We start from the raw sequence: 15,666 nt of genomic DNA, 5'->3' as shown, positions 1-15,666 counted from the left end.
AGAGAGATCCAGGTCTGGAGCTGGAGAGAGGGGGCCCAGTGCAGGGCAGAAGTAACAATACCTGAGGTATCAAGAAAGGGAGTTCATGCTCACACCATTCCGTCTGGATCTCCCAGCTATCTCCCCTTCTACTTGGAGTTTCAACTTTTCCAAGAAAGAAAAGCTAGAGCAGACTGGCCCTACTCCCCAAGCCCTCCAGCCCCCATGTAGCCATACACCCGTGTAGAGCGGTAACTCGGGGTGCTAACACCCAACGCTGCGACTAGCCAGGCTTGCACAGGGGCTCGGTCCGCACTGCTTGCGCCAGAGAGTTCCTCCTGGGCCGCTGCAAGTCCCACTGAGCCCCCTTACTGCTGGGCTGGCAGAGAACCTTCCCCGTCCCCCAGGGGCATGTCTGGGTCAGGTGCTGAGTGCTGAACTGAATGTGGCCAGTTCCCTCTCTTTGTTTTGAGCAAGAATCTGGTCACCTGATGGGATCCCCGCTACAGGCTGCCGCCAAGCTCTGGACGCAGTGTCAAGTGTAGTACCATCAGGGACCACAGCAGGGCCAGGATCTGGAGTGCTTTCTGACATCCCCTTAGAGTTCACACGTATTCCCACGCATTCCATGCAGTCCCTCAGCGCGGTTTCCCCAGCCCCAGGATCCACTCAGGCATAAGAGCCACGGTACCCTATCTAGTGTCACGTGATGCCGTTGGCATCGGAGGATAACGTAGACCAGCTAGGCTCTGTCTGTGATGAGCAGCTAGCAAAGCCACTGGTCTCTTCTCGGACTAGTTGGGTCCAGGTGCCTTCAAAAATCTCATGGTCTTTCAGGTCCCTGGTCACTCTCATGGACCATTTCCAAAAGAAAAGAACATATGCCTTCCTGTCACAACCTGTATTGTGAGGCTTCACTCTGTTCTAGAGGTCACTGGATGGCCCTGTAGGCAGAGGGGACATGAATGCAGGACCCTAGCCTGGAGTCCCTGCTGGCCATAGACAGCCTTCCTCTGTACGGAAACCAGATTAGAGCGTCTGCGTTCTGTAGGAGGAGGCCTGTCATCCATGCAGCCCATTGACACGAGGGTTTCTGGGGGGTACTGAGCAGAACAGCCTGGGCGCAAGCTACAGCTGTGAGCTGGTGGCACCCGGGCAGGGTTGGAGAGAGGTGAGCCTGCGGAAACGGGACTTGGGGTCCTGTGGAGCGGTTTCTGTGGCACAGATTTGCCCCATGCCCTCTTCCTGAGCGGTGCTTTGGGCCGCTTCCTGTCCACTGTGAAGGCCGTCTCCAAGTAGGTCTCCCTGCAAACCCGATGGCTGCCTACTCCTCTCTGGTTGGGGCTGTGGAGGGCATAGTTGTATTTATTGTGCTGTAAGATTTTTAACATCCTGTGACTTCATGCTAGAGGTTTTCTATTGTTTATAGAACTTTTTGTAGAAACATTAACTCTAAAGCACATCTGCATGTCAGTAAAGATCTGTTTCATACAGAAAGGGCCCCATCTGCCTTTTTCAAACCAGTGACCTCTAGTGTCACTGCTCATGAGCATATCCTGCCAAGGGGACTGGACAGGAAGAGCTGTGACTGATGGACCAGCTTTCTCAAACAGTATGCCAGCCAGAAAAAGATTTCTATTCCCGACAGACCTAGACCAGGCCGCCCATACCACTCTCCCAGCGTCCTCTGTGGCCACTGGGCTGGACTCGGAGGGACTGTCCAAAGGGAAATGCTGCTGTTCCTTGTGGGATTTTTTTTTTTTTAAGATCTTATTTTTAAGTAATCTCTACACCCAAGGTGGGGCTTGAATTTTACAATCTTGAGGTAAGCGTCACCTGCTCTACTGACTGAGCCAGCCAGGCACCCACCCTTGTGTGACACTTGATAGCAGGGTGACTTGGTGGCTGCGGACCATCCTTTTTCCTCAGACACTCCCTCTGATGATCCAGGAAATGGTAAGTGGCACACAGTAGTTTTCTGTGGTCCAGCTGAGCCCCCAGAAACCACCTCGATTTGGCATTTCTCTTAAGGCTTCAGACGGACTTGGCCCTGACCTGCAGTGACACCTGAAGCCAGTGTTCCCAAGGGCTAAATAATGCCAAACCTCTTCTGAGGGGAGGCCCCATATTTTTGGGGCTAAAACCCAGGAAGTAGTCTCTGACAAAAGGAGTTTTATTTTGGATGTGAATTTATTTACATGAAGGCCTTACGAAGGCACAAGGTGACATTTTGTGGCACATTCAACAAAACGTATTGACTGAAAATAAGGCTAGAATTGTCCCAGAAAACCCAGGACCTCCAGTCACACCGGACTCTGGGGCAGTCCTGTGAGGGCAGGTCCGGCCCCGAAATCTTCAGCTTGGCTCAGGAGCAGCGCAGCCGTGCCGAGAAGTCCGGTGCAAACCTCAGTCCATCTGAACTGCATCCAGTTCATCCAAGAAGCGCCGGCACTTGCCCATCAGTACCTTGATGGCTTCGCTCACCAGCACGGCTGCCGGCAGCACCCCTGTTGACTCGACAGAGACTGGCAAGCAGAGGGACCCCTGAGCCTACGTGGGCCCGCACCGGCTCCCAGGCTACGTCCCTGCCTGCTTCCGACTGGGACTCCACGGGAGCTGTGGCACCACCCACCCGCCTGCGCACCCCCGCGCCGCCCCCAACCCGATACTCACAGATGTAGTGGTCGCGAACCCGAGCAAGTCGTACAAGCTTCTTCAGCTTCTCGTTCCGGAACACTTCCCTGCTGAAGGTATCTAGCCGGGGATTGGCAACTCTAGCCACCTTTTTACCTAATGAAGACAAACTATGTTCTCAGTACACGAGCCCCGAGCTTTTCTTTCTGCTGCCTTCACAGGAAATCTACTTTAGGTCCTGACCTGAATGCATCTGGCATCCCAGATGTCCTACCTTGGGCTTCTTGCACTTCAATGACCCCAGGTGAGAAGCACCGGCTCAGCTCCTCGGCTGCCTCCCCTTCCACAGGCTCAAGCAGGGTGATGTCCGGCAGGAGCCTGTAACTGGCTGTTGCCACAGGTGAAAACTTGGCATGATCTTTGCCTGGAGGGAAGACCGAAATCAGAGCCTGCGGGGACACCTTCACGTTAGACAAGCCTCTAAGAGCAGAGGCCCACTGGCTTTCTGCCTGTCAGGACCTCTCAGCTGAGCCCCTTAGTCACACCTCGCCCTAGTGTAGTCACACTACCCTCCTGCCCCAGGCAGCCCACAGGGTTCTTACCAATGCCCTTGACACAGTGCATGAGCAGGTCAATCTCCTGGCCAGGCCGCAGTTGGGCAATGAGGATATCATCGTGCACTGGTCTGATGGTGCCCTCTGGGAAGAGGTCTGCCTGATTCCCCAGGGGCACCCATGTCATGTGCCTGGTGTACACTGGAGAAAGCACAGCAGGAAAACTTCAGTCCTTAAAACTAGCACCCAGCAAGGGGTGGGCTTTCTTGCTCACCCTACCACTACTCACCTTTGTGGTTCACATAGAGTTCGTTGGGGTCGGAGGAGTCTTTAGCAGCATGGGGGTTCCGCGTGCACCTGACCTGAAGCCGAAACTGCAGGGTATCTATCTCTGTGCCTTCTTCATCTCCTGAACAAAAGATGGAAGTGGCAGCTCTTAAAGAACGACTGAATGTTTGGGCGCCAGGCACTACACTGCGTGCATTGCTCTACATTGACCATTTAATCCTCTGGACAAATTTCAGAAGGCCAAGGGCATGTGTTCACACAGATCCCAACAACTGATGTACCAAAACATTAGGAACTTGCTCACAGTCGTACAGTAGTCAATCCAGGATCTGAACAGAGGCTGCATGACTCTAGAATCAACTTCGGAAGAGAGCTGTTCCCATTTTGCCACAATTTCATTTTCTCAAACACTGACCTTGGTTCCGATACTCAAAAAGACGGGGATCAGCATGAATGGGAATGAGCCCCAAGCGATGAGCAAGGATCTCATCCTGAACAATGGATGTGTTGTTGTACACCAGGACCTTTTCCACAGCCATGGTTGGCACCTGCCCAAGAAAACAGAATCATTCAGCTACAGAGACCCTACAGACTCCCCATTTACTCCCACTTCCTGACATGGGGGGACCTCTTCCTTGATGAAAAGTTTATGAGGAATGAGCAGGAGGAATGCTCAGCAAAACTGCAAGAAAACCAAAGGAAAGGGGCAACTTGAGAATTCTCCAAGTGAGGTGATGACACAATTTCCCATGCAACTCCACCCTTGCCACTATGCCCACCGATAAATACCTCAGCTAATAAAATGCGTCGAAAAGCATTGGCAATGGCTGCATCAATTCCCACCATGTCGAACTCCAATGAGTTTTCATCCAGGTGCACCACATCCACACGGAAATTCTGCAGGGACAGAAAATGCACTACATGAAGCTTTCTCTCTGTGGAGTCAGTACCCTCCCCCTGGATATTCCCCCCCCCCCCCCAACGTGTTCTCACCCAAGAACCTCCCTTGGCCAGATGTCCCTCACAGAAGTTCCTTTCTCTCCCAATCCTTTATTGTAATAGTTTCTTGAAAAGTCTCCCTGTTTTTATCCTCTATTCATTTAAAATCCTCTGTGTTATGGCCTCCAGCCAGACCATCCAGAGACTGTTCCACTAGAGAACAGGCTTCCGTACTGCTTCATCTAGTTGACACTACTCAATCCTTATCTTACTAGACTCCTCTGTTGCATTCGGCATTGATAGAATCCCTCCATGTTCAAAGTCTGCCTTGGTTTCTGAGCACTAATCTTCTGGTTCTCTTCCTCTTCCTGAATCCTAAATTCACTATCTTCTACCCACTCCATAAACGTCACTATTTCCCAGATTTTTGTCTCTCTCCAAAGTGACCTCAATCACATTCATGGTTTTAACAACATGTACTGAAAACTTCCAAATTTATCTCACTTCTGATCTCATTTCAAACACACGTTCTACTAGCCTGCTAGATTTCTCCACATGCAGGAAACTTAGTGCAGCATCATTCCCCTTCCCCAGACCTATTTCTCATCAGTAAATGGCACCACCATCCATTAAAGAAGTTCCTCAAGCTAGGTCATTTTACACTCCCTCCTCACAGCCGCCATCAAAGCAATGACCAAATTACCTTCTATCTCCCCTTTGCTCTATTTTCCTGATTATAATCTTAGTTCATGCCTTCAACCTCCGCTCCTGTATGCAATCCTGTCACAAATCTGACTGCCCTATTTGATCTTTGATTCATTCTCTCCCAGCCATTACGGCTGCAAATCAGATCACATCTACTTCAGAGCTCTTCAAAAGCTCCCTATCAGTATTCAAGATGCACTTCTATCTTGCCTACCACTCATGCTAGCACTTTACATTCTAGCAATAATAAACTGCTAAGACATTCCCAGAACACAGTTTGCAAAGCCTTTATCATTTAGCTCCTAAGTCTTAGTTTCTCCTCCCTCCTCCCCTGTTCTCAAATTTTACTCATGGTTCAGGGCTCAATTCAGATGTCCTCTTCAGGAAGTAGATCTTCCAGACCGCTGCCCCGCTTTCCATTCTAGATTAAGTGCGTCTGCGGGATCACCCCACCCCTGATTGTCCTTATCGCTACGAACCACCTTTACCACATTATACTGAAATCATTTATGCGCGCTCTTCAACAAAACTAAACAGCTTGTTCGCCGAACAGAGCAAAAACCGTGTACACGGAGCTCCTAACACGTTGCTCAATAAACGATTTATAAACCGAGCGAACCCCAAGGGCTGCTTCCACGACACAAGCTGCTCAGATCACAGGGTCTGTTCCTAATACCCTCTCCAGCCCCACCCACCTTCTCGAAGCGGTCTTGGTCCCAGGCATCATCATAGCCCGAATAGTTACCGGGAAAGTCGGTGGTATGAACCTAGAGCAAAAAGAGACGAGTCTGTCTGCGAAGGGGCAGGTAGGACAAGCCCGCCCCAACTCATCCCTGTTCCACTCTCTTTTCTCTTCCCGAGCTCAAGGCCACAGGCTTACATTGCGAACCCCGAACTCCCCTAGAACCACGCGGGTCCGCATTTCTTGCACCGCCTGGGCTGCCGCCATCTTCAACCCCTCCACGTGACTGGGGCAGCAAAACTGGCGCGTGCGTCCCAGCCGCCCTCTTCCGTCTCCGTGGCAACGCACCGCCTCCCAGATTCTTAAATATCGCGAGACTCTGTCCGTCCTCCGTCCACGTCCCCAGCTTCCGGAAGTCAGTTTTAGCCAAACATCCGGGTTTCTCCTTATTGCGTTCCGGCTGAACCCACCTCTCTTTCTCGACCCTAGACATCTCCGTCCCTCAGGCCCACGTCTCTCCCACTCCTCCTCCGCGTGGGGAACTAGCGCGGGCTTCAGCGACGGGAGCCTTCGAGGGACATGGCAACTACGGCGGCGCCGGCCGGCGGCGCCCGAAGCCGGGCTGGCCCGGAATGGGGAGGGTTCGAAGAAAACATCCAGGTAATCGCCCCCAAGGCTCCGGCTGCTAGCAGCCCCAGGGCTGGCAGCCGTCCTGAAGTGTCGTGGGGACTCTCCCTGGGAGCTTGGAAGTCTGCTCCATTTGCAACACTTGTTCTCTCCTTTGTATCTTGGTGTACACGAAAGGCTGTGGGACTAGCGCTGACCTGAAAGGTCCAGACTGGTACTCCAGCCAGAGGGCCTCTGTCTCTGGGCCCGCCTGCTCTTGCTTTCGAGACAAGTTTGTTGATCGGGGTCAGGCGTGGCGAGGGAGTGGGCGGTATTCACTGGCACTGGCTAAAACCATGCTGTGTGCACAGCCTTATTTGGGGGATGGAAAAGACAAAGGAAATGGGCACTTTTGCGGCCCTCTGAGGATTTGATAGGGAAGGTAGCAGAAAGATATATATGCAAGACAGGGATTAGGTTTCCTAGGCTAGAAAAGGGGAAAAAGCCAGACAACCAAGGGTTCTGAGAACAAGTGAGAAGAGAGCGGCATGATCTATGCAGATTCCAAGCCATATCCCCGGCAGTGGAAGAAGAAAGTCTCAAAAGCTGGGAGGAATACAGGAGGACATACGGATGGAGCAGAAAGATCCTGCACTCTAGAAGCCATTTGTCTTCACAGGGTGGGGGCTCAGCTGTCATTGACATGGAGAACATGGATGATACCTCAGGCTCCAGCTTCGAGGATATGGGTGAGCTGCATCAGCGACTGCGGGAGGAAGAAGTAGACGCTGATGCAGCCGCTGCTGAAGAAGAGGATGGGGATTTCCTGGGCATGAAGGGCTTTAAGGGACAGCTGAGCCGGCAGGTGGCGGATCAGGTAAGCAAGACTGAATCCATAGTAGGTGGGAAAGTATACCTAGGCAGGCCCCAAGTGCTGGAGTTGGTGAAGTTCACCCCACGTCGTCTAACCCAATAGAACTATGTAGAAGGCCAAGAGAAAAAAGAGCAACAGGGACTGTAGCCAAGAATCTCTCTCACAGTACCTACCTTCCTCCAGATGTGGCAGGCAGGGAAGAGACAAGCCTCCAGGGCCTTCAGCTTGTACGCCAACATTGACATCCTGAGACCCTACTTTGATGTGGAGCCGGCCCAGGTGCGAAGCAGGTGAGAATCCTTCTCCTGATAGAAGCTGCCCTAGTCCTTCGTCCAAACTACAACCAGCTACCAAGCCCTGAGGCTCCCTTTATCATTGCACCTGTCTCCCAGCTACACCATCGCTCTTACCAGTCACAGAACAGGACATGGTGGTAACACATTGCCTTCCTCCTCCTCTTTATCTAGCAGACTACTCTTGTTCCCTCAACACGCAGCTCAAATGTCACCTTCTCTGTTCCCCATTCCTCAACCCCCATCCCCAGTTTGTCCTTTCCTGGTGATCCTAGAGAACTCTCTGCTTTCCTCTAACAGATGACACCTCAGCAGTGCTGTACTCTCTTATTCTTGGGGCTGGTTCCCCAGAGACCGCCTCAAAAACAAGCTCTGTTTTATTTTTTATATTCCCAGCACCGGAACAGTCTCCAAACCAGAATATCAGTGCTTAGTTGTTGAATGACTTTTCGAGAAGTGGATCTGATTTTGGCTTGGTTCTTTGTTCATCCTTTAAGCAATGCTCATCAGACACCCAGTACCACTTAGCAGCTATTTATTGACCATTTGTTCTGTGCTGGGCACCGTAATGGTTCTGTCTCATGGAAGACAGAGAGTGAAGGTAGATGGGAGCCTTTTATTCTTTCTGTGTGGAATTTTTATACCACTTCAAGGCTGTTTTTCAAGAAAATGGTCAGCGGTGCTCTGAGGAGTGGTAAGCAGGAAGAGACAGGAGACACACTGGTTCCCTCAAGTAAGACCTTTCCCAGGGCTTCACCATCACAGCCCTGAATTCTGGGCATTCTCTGCTGAGGTTGGCCTGTCTTTTAAAGGGGAGCAGGTCAAATAGGTAAATCGTCAAGTGCTCTCCCAAGGCTCCAGGCAGGCTTTCTGAGTTCTCCGTGCGTGTCAGCACAGTATCAGAAGGTCGTCCTTCCTGGAAGCATTTTTAGGGACAGGGAAGTGATCTCCTCATTCCTTGTCTGTCTTTACCCCCCTCTTCTCCCTTTACCATCCAGCATGTTCTCTGGAGTTAGAGATGAATAGGATTCAGGCCCTCCAGAACCTCATAGCCTAGTGCCGCCTTGGCTCTCATCTCTCCTCTCCTCTCCCAGGCTCCTGGAGTCCATGATCCCGATCAAGATGGTCAACTTCCCCCAGGTGAATACCCAAGGTAGCATGTCTGGAAGACCAGGGGAGGCATGAGGGCAGAGGGTGGGGCCACCAAGCGAAGCCTAGGAAGACCTAAACAGAAGAGCCATTGTACCCTCCAGCCTGAATGAGTTGGTATGTTGACAGAAAATCGCAGGTGAACTCTATGGACCTCTCATGCTGGTCTTCACGCTGGTTGCCATTCTCCTCCATGGGATGAAGACATCTGACACCATTATCGTAAGCAGGACAAAGGACTTTGGGGGTGGCTGAACTAAATCGAAAGCTGCCCCAGGAGAGGATGGTGGAGTGAGGTAGAGGCGGCCCCTGAGGAAAGCCCTGGGGGAGGCTGAGAGGCCTCCCAGGACTAAGCAGAGCGTTCACCCCACAGCGAGAGGGCACCCTGATGGGCACAGCCATTGGCACCTGCTTCGGCTACTGGCTGGGCGTCTCGTCCTTCATTTACTTCCTCGCCTACCTGTGCAACGCCCAGATCACCATGCTCCAGATGCTGGCACTGCTGGTAAGAAGGAGTCCAGCATGGTGGCGGGCAAGGGTAATCTTAAAAAAAGAGGAGCTAGGCCTTGGTCTGCACCTCTCCTGGGGCCCCAGGGGCTGGAATGGGATGAGCTGGCCAGGGGATCATTTCTTTCTTAGGGTCCTCATGAGAGCTCAAAGGCCAGCCCAGCCTGAGTGATTTTAGTGATTTTCCTCTCCGCCCTTCTGTTTCCTAGGGCTATGGCCTCTTTGGGCACTGCATTGTCTTGTTCATCACCTACAACATCCACCTCCATGCCCTCTTCTACCTCTTCTGGTTGCTGGTGGGTGGGCTGTCTACCCTCCGCATGGTAAGCTGGGCAAGAGGGTTGCCAGGGGTGGGCTGACCTCCTGGGGACTTCAGGAAGACAGCCCATGGCTTGGGCCGAAGCCCACAGAGGGCTCTGAATGCTCTGGGCAGCAGTGTCTTCACACTGCTGCCTTTGGGGCTGGGCCCTCTGAGTCGTATTCCTGTGGCCCTAGGTGGCAGTGTTGGTGTCCCGGACTGTGGGCCCCACACAGCGGCTGCTGCTCTGTGGCACCCTGGCCGCCCTGCACATGCTCTTCCTGCTCTATCTGCACTTTGCCTACCACAAGGTGGTAGAGGGTGAGTGACAGGAGGGCCTGGGTGTGGGGGAGGGAAGCAGCCTCGGAGGGCAGCGCCAGGCCAGCTGTCGCTCACCTCCCGTCCTCTTGCTTTCAGGGATCCTGGACACGCTGGAGGGCCCCGACATCCCGCCCATGCAGAGGGTCCCCCGAGACATCCCTGCTGCGCTCCCTGCTGCTAGGCTCTCTGCCGCCGTGCTCAATGCCACAGCCAAGGCTGTCGCGGTGACCCTGCAGTCACACTGACCCCACCTGAGACCCTTGGCCGGCCCCCATTTCCCCATCTCCGGAGCAGAGGAAGATTAAAGAACAGTACTGAGGCCGTGTGTCTCTTCGATGGGGTCTGCAGCTGCCTCTGAGCTATAGCCGCTTAAGACAACTCCTTGTCGCCTGTGGGCCTTCTGGAGGGCGCAAGCCCTTGAACCTCTGGCCAGGACTGCAGGGCTCTGCAGCCAGTGCGGAAAGTGGCTCAGCTCCTCTGAGGCCCTCTCTCCACCTACTCCTTCCTCCCTCTTTATCTCCCCCACATTGTCTTGCTAAATATAGACTTGGTAATTAAAATACTGATTGAAGTTTGGAACTGCAGCTGCCCTTCCAGTGGTCCTCCTTGCCACCTTACTTCCTGTACACTTTCCTGTTCTCCTGTCACTGGCCGTAATGTCACGTGTTCTCTTCTTGATACCCTCATCCAGGCAGGACGAAGGTGGGACAGCCCAGACTACACTGAAAGCAGAGACGGAGTATGGAACCTGTCCCTGGGGGCAGGGGACACCCGTCCCACGGAGTGGCGGGGAGGCCTCAAACACAGGAACCATAAGTCTGATGGAGGAGAGCACCCAGCTTGAGTGGGCTCAGCCTCGCTCTGGGGACACCAACGGAGCAATGACAATTGGTCAAAAACGCCCAGATTCAGCCCCATGCCGTTACAAGGCCGGGCCATTGCGCAGGGATAATCTTCCTGTGGGAGCTCACATTTGAAGCTAAACTTGCCTGTGTCCTGGTTATACTGGGGCCAAAGGAACAAAGCGGTCATCAGTTTCTCTGTCCTTCCTCTCCAAGAGGGCTGTTCACTCTTAAATCCATTTACTCTGCTCCACTTAAGAAGTCAGGTGGTTAATGAAATAGAACTTTTGATCTCCCTTCACTACGCTTATGTTTTGTTGTTTTTTTTTAATCCCCGTAAATCTGGGTCAGCATCTTTCCTCCTAGCAAAGGGCCTAAGAAAGACGTGCCCTTCATTTGTCCTGGGTGATCCGATGTTATGTGAGGACCCCACACCGTGTCACCAGTGGACGAAGGGCGAACAGCACTACCTGAACCGTGCAGTGTACCCTTCCTGAAAGTTCCAGGCCCATTAACAACGGCCGCCACCACTGCAGGTCGCTGATCCTAGCACCCCCTTCACGGGGCTACCCCAGTGTCCCATTGAGAGCCCCGAGGCATCTGCCGCCGGCACCTGGGGACGGGGTGGCACCAGCACCCTGCACCTACTTGCGTCTCACCTGCCCCAGGAACGCCTCGGGGTTCTTCCGCCCCGTGGCCCCTGGCACCTCCGCTGCGGGGCCGCCATCTTGGCGAGGGGCCCGCGGGGACGTCCTCCTGGGCGGGACCCCCCCCACGCCCCGCGCCCGCGCGCGCGCCGCGGTCCGCATCACGGGGCTCCAAGCCGGACGGGAGGCCGTGCGCGGGACGTAGGCGAAGACAGCGAGGGTCTGGCCCTCAGGAAGAGGGAACGACGGGAGAATGGGCCGAAGCAGCCGGGAACAGTCTCAAATGCCATCTCCACGCGACGTGCCTCCATTCTCCCCGCCACACCCCCTGCTCGTCCCCGGCCTCGACCCACTACCTACTTTCCGAGGACCGTGTGGGCCCACGCCCAGGGGAAGGGCGGCCCCCACCGCTCCGAACGCCGGCCGTGCGCAGACCCCCGAGCCGCGTGGCCTAGGCCGGGCAGGGGGCGGGGCGAGCGGCGTGACGCGGCCGTTGCCATGGGAACCCACCGCCCTCTCAGGCGCAGGAGCCGAAGCCCGAGCCGGAGCTGCCGCCCGCCGCCGGCTGTCCCGCTGCCCGCCCGCCCGTTTCGGGCTCTCCCTGCGGGGAGGTAGGGGACCGGGCTGGAGGAGGGGAGGGAGCAGATGCTGCCTCCGAGCCGAGACCGGTCCCGCACGTCCTGAGCCGAGGCCCCGCAGCCGCCGCCCCGACAGCGAGGAACGAGGACAAGCGCGGAAACAGCGCCCGCCTGGCCCCGGACCGCGCGCCCCGGCCCCCCGCCCAGACACGGACGGCACGGTCCGCCCCGGCCCCAGCGCCGCGCCGTCTCAGCCCGGCCGGCGACCTCGGCGCCTCCGCAACCCCCGCCGGCTCCGGCCAGGGCCCCGACGCTCTTCGCCGCCGCCGCCGCCGCCCCCGCCGCCGCCGCCGCCGCCGCCGCCCGCGCCTCTGCCACCGCCTCTGCCCCCGCTCCGTCCGCGACCCCTGCCCAGGCCCCGGCCCCAGCCCCGACCCCGCCCTCGGCCCCGCCAACCTCGGCCGCGGCCCGCGCCCCGGCCCCGGAGGCCCAGCCGTGGGTACGATGCTGCCCAGCTCCATCCAGATTTCGGGGGAGCCGCTGTCCGGCGCCGAGGTGCGGGACATCTGCCGTGGCCTGCGCGACAACGCCGTGCGCCTGCTCTCACTGCGCGGCTGCCGCCTCTGCGACCGCGACTTCGGCCGCATCTGCCGGGCCCTGGCCGGGGCCACGTCCCTGGCGCAGCTCAACCTTAACCTAGGCGTCGTGTCCAGTCCCGGCCGCATCAAGCAGCTGGCGGAGGCGCTGCGGACCAACCGCTCCATCCAGTCCCTCTTGTGAGTGCGCTCCTTGGCAAGGGGGTCCCGGGCACTGCAGCCCTCTTCACGCGCCCGCCGCCACCGCCTGTTCCCCCGGCACACCTTCCTGTAGCTGTCTCCGCACCAGCCTGTCTTCTCCCCTCTGGACACCGCCCCCTCCCTCTACCCATGCCTCCATGACACGCTTACCTCTGGACTTTGCACAAACGGCCCCACCCCAAATGAGATGGGGTACCCACCCCTTTCTGGCAGGGCACCTGTACCTCCCCACCTAATCACCGCCATTGACTTCTTGGGGGCAGCTCCCCCGGTCTCAAGCAGGAACTCCCCTGGGGACTAGACCCCTGCCCCTGCATTCTGCCCCCTGAAGAGTCCCCAATCCACCACCCACACACCCGTTCTCTTTGCTCTGTCCCGGATCCCAATCCCTGCCCCAGAAAAGGAACCAAATTCCCCTTCTACCTGTGTTTTTGGAATCTAGAATTTTCTTTCTCCCTTCCCAAGGCTTCTCCCTTCCCAAGGCTTCTCCCAAGTGCTGTGACAAGTGCCCTTCTCACCTCTAGGGCTCACATAAAGGAAGGGGCTGCATCCCCTACAGGTAGGGCTGATGACTGCAGTAACCTCTGCTCTCCCGTCTCACCCGCCAGCCTGCATGGGAGCCCCCTGACAGATGCGGGGCTGGCCTTGCTGAACCCGGCGCTGGCCCTCCACCCTGCCCTTGTGGCTCTGGACCTGGGGGACTGCATGCTGGGTGATGAAGCCATCAATCTCATCTGTGGCCTCCTCCCCCCAGATGGAGCCAAGTCAGGTGAGCAAGAGGCCCTGCTGAGGACACGGGCTGGTGTGGCCTTGATAAAAAGCTAGGTGCACAGGGCAGGGGGTGTGACCCAGAGCTGAGGGCTCTGACTGTGGGTGAGAATGCTTATCAGAAGGATTGGGGGCCGAGCAGAATGGAGACTCAGGCATCCAGCCTGCGGTGGGCAGGGGAAGGCAGGGGTCTCTCAGGGCCCGGGAGCTCTGTGGCGGGGCGGGGTGGCTCTCAGCCACCAGGGACACCCCAGAGATCCAGGGCAGGGGAGGGGCTTGAAGGGGCCTGACCTCCACCCTGGCTTGTCACTTTGATGCCGCCCAGGCTTGAAGGAGCTGACGCTGAGTGCCAACCCTGGCATCACCCCTAAGGGCTGGAGCCGCCTCGCGATTGCGGTGGCCCACAGCTCCCAGGTCCGCGTCCTCAACCTGGACTACAACCCCCTGGGTGAGACTCAAGGAAGCCCCCTGCGAGTCTCACCATCCCACCCCCATCCAAGAACTTGGGACCATTGTTTGCCATGGTAACCCCCCTCCCACTGGGGGAGGGAGAAGGGAGGGGGGATGTGGGAGGGAGTGGAGAAGCCACTTGTGTGGAGGACCAGACGAGCACCAGGTACCTGAAAGTATCCATCACCACCCCTGGGCCTGGCTTGCTTCACCCGTTCCCTCCCCAGTCACGGTGCCCCCCCTCTCGGCCACCTACCAAGTGTCAGCATTTGCTGGCCCGAGGGTGGCATCTAGGGTCCTTAGGGCATGGGGGAGGCCGCGGGGAGGAAAGGTGAGCAGGCCGGCTCACGACTGCCCGTGACCGTGTGCACGTGTGCCACCTGCCCAGGTGACCACGTGGCAGGGATGCTGGCTGTAGCTGTGGCCTCCAGCCGCACCTTAGAGGTCCTAGACTTGGAGGGCACGGGCCTTACCAACCAGTCAGCTCAGGTGAGACGTCTTTGTGCTGGCGGGCGGGGGGAAGGGGGCTAGAGGTGGGGGTGCAGGTGAGCCCACGTGTCTGTGGACATGGCGACGGGCTGGCAGGTTGCAGCCTTAACTGTGTTCGTCCTTTTGCGCCTTCTTCCCCACGTCAGACCCTGCTGGACATGGTAGAAAACTACCCCACGGCCTTGCGGAGCCTGGTGCTGGCTGAGAACAGCATTAGCCCAGAGCTGCAGCAACAGATCTGTGATCTGCTCTCCGAGGGAGAGGAGGAGGAGGAGTTGGCGGGAGGGGCCGGCGACACGCAGGAACCCGAGAGAGGGCGGGGGCCTGCTGCCCAGCCGTCCTGGATGTGCCCCGGTGGTAAGAGCCCCCGGGTCCGAGCAGAGCCAGGTCCGGAAGAGGCTTGGGACCAGGGAGGGTGCGTGTGCGAACCCCAGGCCGCCTCCCACTTGTGTCCCTGGTGGAGGAATGAATGGTGGTCTGAACGGCCCTCTGCCCTTCCACAGAATCCAGCTCTCAGATGGTGCTCATGACTTCAGGACTAGGCGACAGTCTGTTGGCCGAGACCGAGATGTGACTCTCCACTTGGGCCTCTGCACATCATGACGTGTTGGCTCTGTCCCCAGCACCTTGCCCGGGATATCAGGGTCAGGCCCTGGGGGCCTGGGAGGGAGGTGGGGGTGCCGGGCGCTCTGGTAGCTCCCGGCAGTGATGGGAAGCTCTGGAAGCTGACTAAGCAACAGCCTTGGGCGCACTCGAACCCAAGGCAACGTCTCTGGACTTGTCAGTAGCTCTGGCTGCAACCCGCTGGCTCGGAACAGATTTTCTGAACAACCTGGCGTGTGGCTGTGGTCCCTGGGGGCGGGCAGCAGGGGAGGAATTGGAACCATTAGACGCTAGGGGGCAGTGCCACCCTACAGCCCAAGCTCCAGGCAGTATCCACCGGGCCCCAAACGTCAAACAGGTCTGGCTCAGGTCTCTGATTCGTAGGACCTGGGATTCTGGGGTGACACCTCACATAGGCCCCCAGAAGGATCATAACTAAGGTAGAGAGCTCACCTCCAGAGGTCAGACTGGACCCCGCCTCGAGGAGAGACTCGGGGGCCCTGCCGAGGTTACTTGAGGTACACCTTCTCCCACTGCCTGATGTTCTGTGGCCCCAGACACCCCAGGCAGGGCGCGGCAGGGAGGACTCATGAGCGAAGACCAGAACTTGGCTAGGACTAGGAACGCTCAAGAACGGGGAGGAGAGCGGCACAAGGAAAATCA

The 15,666-nt window shown here is 56.8% G+C and overlaps 3 protein-coding genes across 10 annotated transcripts; 2 read left to right on the top strand and 1 right to left on the bottom strand.

Moving 5' to 3' along the window:
- Positions 1–56: 56 nt before the first annotated feature.
- On the bottom strand, positions 57–11,617 carry POLR1C (RNA polymerase I and III subunit C). Of its 6 annotated transcripts, none has more exons than XM_064597647.1 (9): positions 11,331–11,604; positions 5,795–5,866; positions 4,245–4,352; positions 3,871–4,003; positions 3,457–3,576; positions 3,216–3,368; positions 2,888–3,037; positions 2,653–2,769; positions 57–2,504 (listed from the first exon to the last, which is right to left on the bottom strand). In XM_064597647.1, exons 1-9 carry the CDS (start codon positions 11,478–11,480, stop codon positions 2,386–2,388), a joined length of 1,122 nt encoding a protein of 373 aa, XP_064453717.1. In that variant the 5' UTR covers positions 11,481–11,604; the 3' UTR covers positions 57–2,385. The 6 variants fall into 6 exon arrangements, 4 of the variants coding, with proteins under 4 accessions (XP_064453717.1, XP_045722896.1, XP_064453715.1 ...); XM_045866940.3 differs by lacking the exon at positions 11,331–11,604 and adding an exon at positions 5,980–6,183; XM_064597645.1 differs by having other exon boundaries at positions 57–2,769; positions 11,331–11,616.
- On the top strand, positions 6,226–10,413 carry YIPF3 (Yip1 domain family member 3). 2 transcript variants are annotated; one of them, XM_045866939.3, is made up of 9 exons: positions 6,228–6,441; positions 7,067–7,264; positions 7,445–7,551; positions 8,649–8,694; positions 8,833–8,925; positions 9,077–9,208; positions 9,420–9,533; positions 9,706–9,829; positions 9,926–10,413. In XM_045866939.3, exons 1-9 carry the CDS (start codon positions 6,361–6,363, stop codon positions 10,072–10,074), a joined length of 1,044 nt encoding a protein of 347 aa, XP_045722895.1. In that variant the 5' UTR covers positions 6,228–6,360; the 3' UTR covers positions 10,075–10,413. The 2 variants fall into 2 exon arrangements, with proteins under 2 accessions (XP_064453718.1, XP_045722895.1); XM_064597648.1 differs by lacking the exon at positions 9,706–9,829 and having other exon boundaries at positions 6,226–6,441.
- Positions 11,618–11,813: 196 nt separating the features above from the next.
- LRRC73 (leucine rich repeat containing 73) lies at positions 11,814–15,647 on the top strand. 2 transcript variants are annotated; one of them, XM_045865999.3, is made up of 6 exons: positions 11,818–12,672; positions 13,302–13,462; positions 13,787–13,909; positions 14,300–14,400; positions 14,547–14,757; positions 14,904–15,647. In XM_045865999.3, the coding sequence occupies exons 1-6, from the start codon at positions 12,401–12,403 to the stop codon at positions 14,972–14,974; spliced, it is 939 nt and encodes a 312-aa protein (XP_045721955.1). In that variant the 5' UTR covers positions 11,818–12,400; the 3' UTR covers positions 14,975–15,647. The 2 variants fall into 2 exon arrangements, with proteins under 2 accessions (XP_064453719.1, XP_045721955.1); XM_064597649.1 differs by having other exon boundaries at positions 11,814–12,672; positions 14,547–15,647.
- Positions 15,648–15,666: the final 19 nt, after the last annotated feature.

This window comes from Mirounga angustirostris, unplaced genomic scaffold (genome assembly GCF_029215605.1).
Source record: "Mirounga angustirostris isolate CCGP_5_RB_7025 unplaced genomic scaffold, mMirAng1.0.hap1 SCAF_8, whole genome shotgun sequence".
Lineage (NCBI taxonomy): Eukaryota > Metazoa > Chordata > Mammalia > Carnivora > Phocidae > Mirounga > Mirounga angustirostris.
This window is presented reverse-complemented; position numbering and strand designations above follow the sequence as displayed.

Coding starts and splice junctions, on each gene's coding strand:
- YIPF3 (XM_045866939.3), top strand. CDS start 6,361: ATGGCAACTACGGCGGCGCCGGCCGGCGGCGCCCGAAGCCGGGCTGGC. Junction 9,534..9,705: donor GGCTGTCTACCCTCCGCATG/GTAAGCTGGGCA, acceptor CTGTGGCCCTAG/GTGGCAGTGTTGGTGTCCCG. Junction 9,830..9,925: donor CTACCACAAGGTGGTAGAGG/GTGAGTGACAGG, acceptor TCTTGCTTTCAG/GGATCCTGGACACGCTGGAG.
- POLR1C (XM_064597645.1), bottom strand. CDS start 11,480: ATGCGGACCGCGGCGCGCGCGCGGGCGCGGGGCGTGGGGGGGGTCCCG. Junction 3,369..3,456: donor ACTCTATGTGAACCACAAAG/GTGAGTAGTGGT, acceptor TGCTTTCTCCAG/TGTACACCAGGCACATGACA. Junction 2,770..2,887: donor TGAAGTGCAAGAAGCCCAAG/GTAGGACATCTG, acceptor TGTCTTCATTAG/GTAAAAAGGTGGCTAGAGTT.
- LRRC73 (XM_064597649.1), top strand. CDS start 12,401: ATGCTGCCCAGCTCCATCCAGATTTCGGGGGAGCCGCTGTCCGGCGCC. Junction 12,673..13,301: donor CGCTCCATCCAGTCCCTCTT/GTGAGTGCGCTC, acceptor CTCACCCGCCAG/CCTGCATGGGAGCCCCCTGA. Junction 13,463..13,786: donor CCCAGATGGAGCCAAGTCAG/GTGAGCAAGAGG, acceptor GATGCCGCCCAG/GCTTGAAGGAGCTGACGCTG.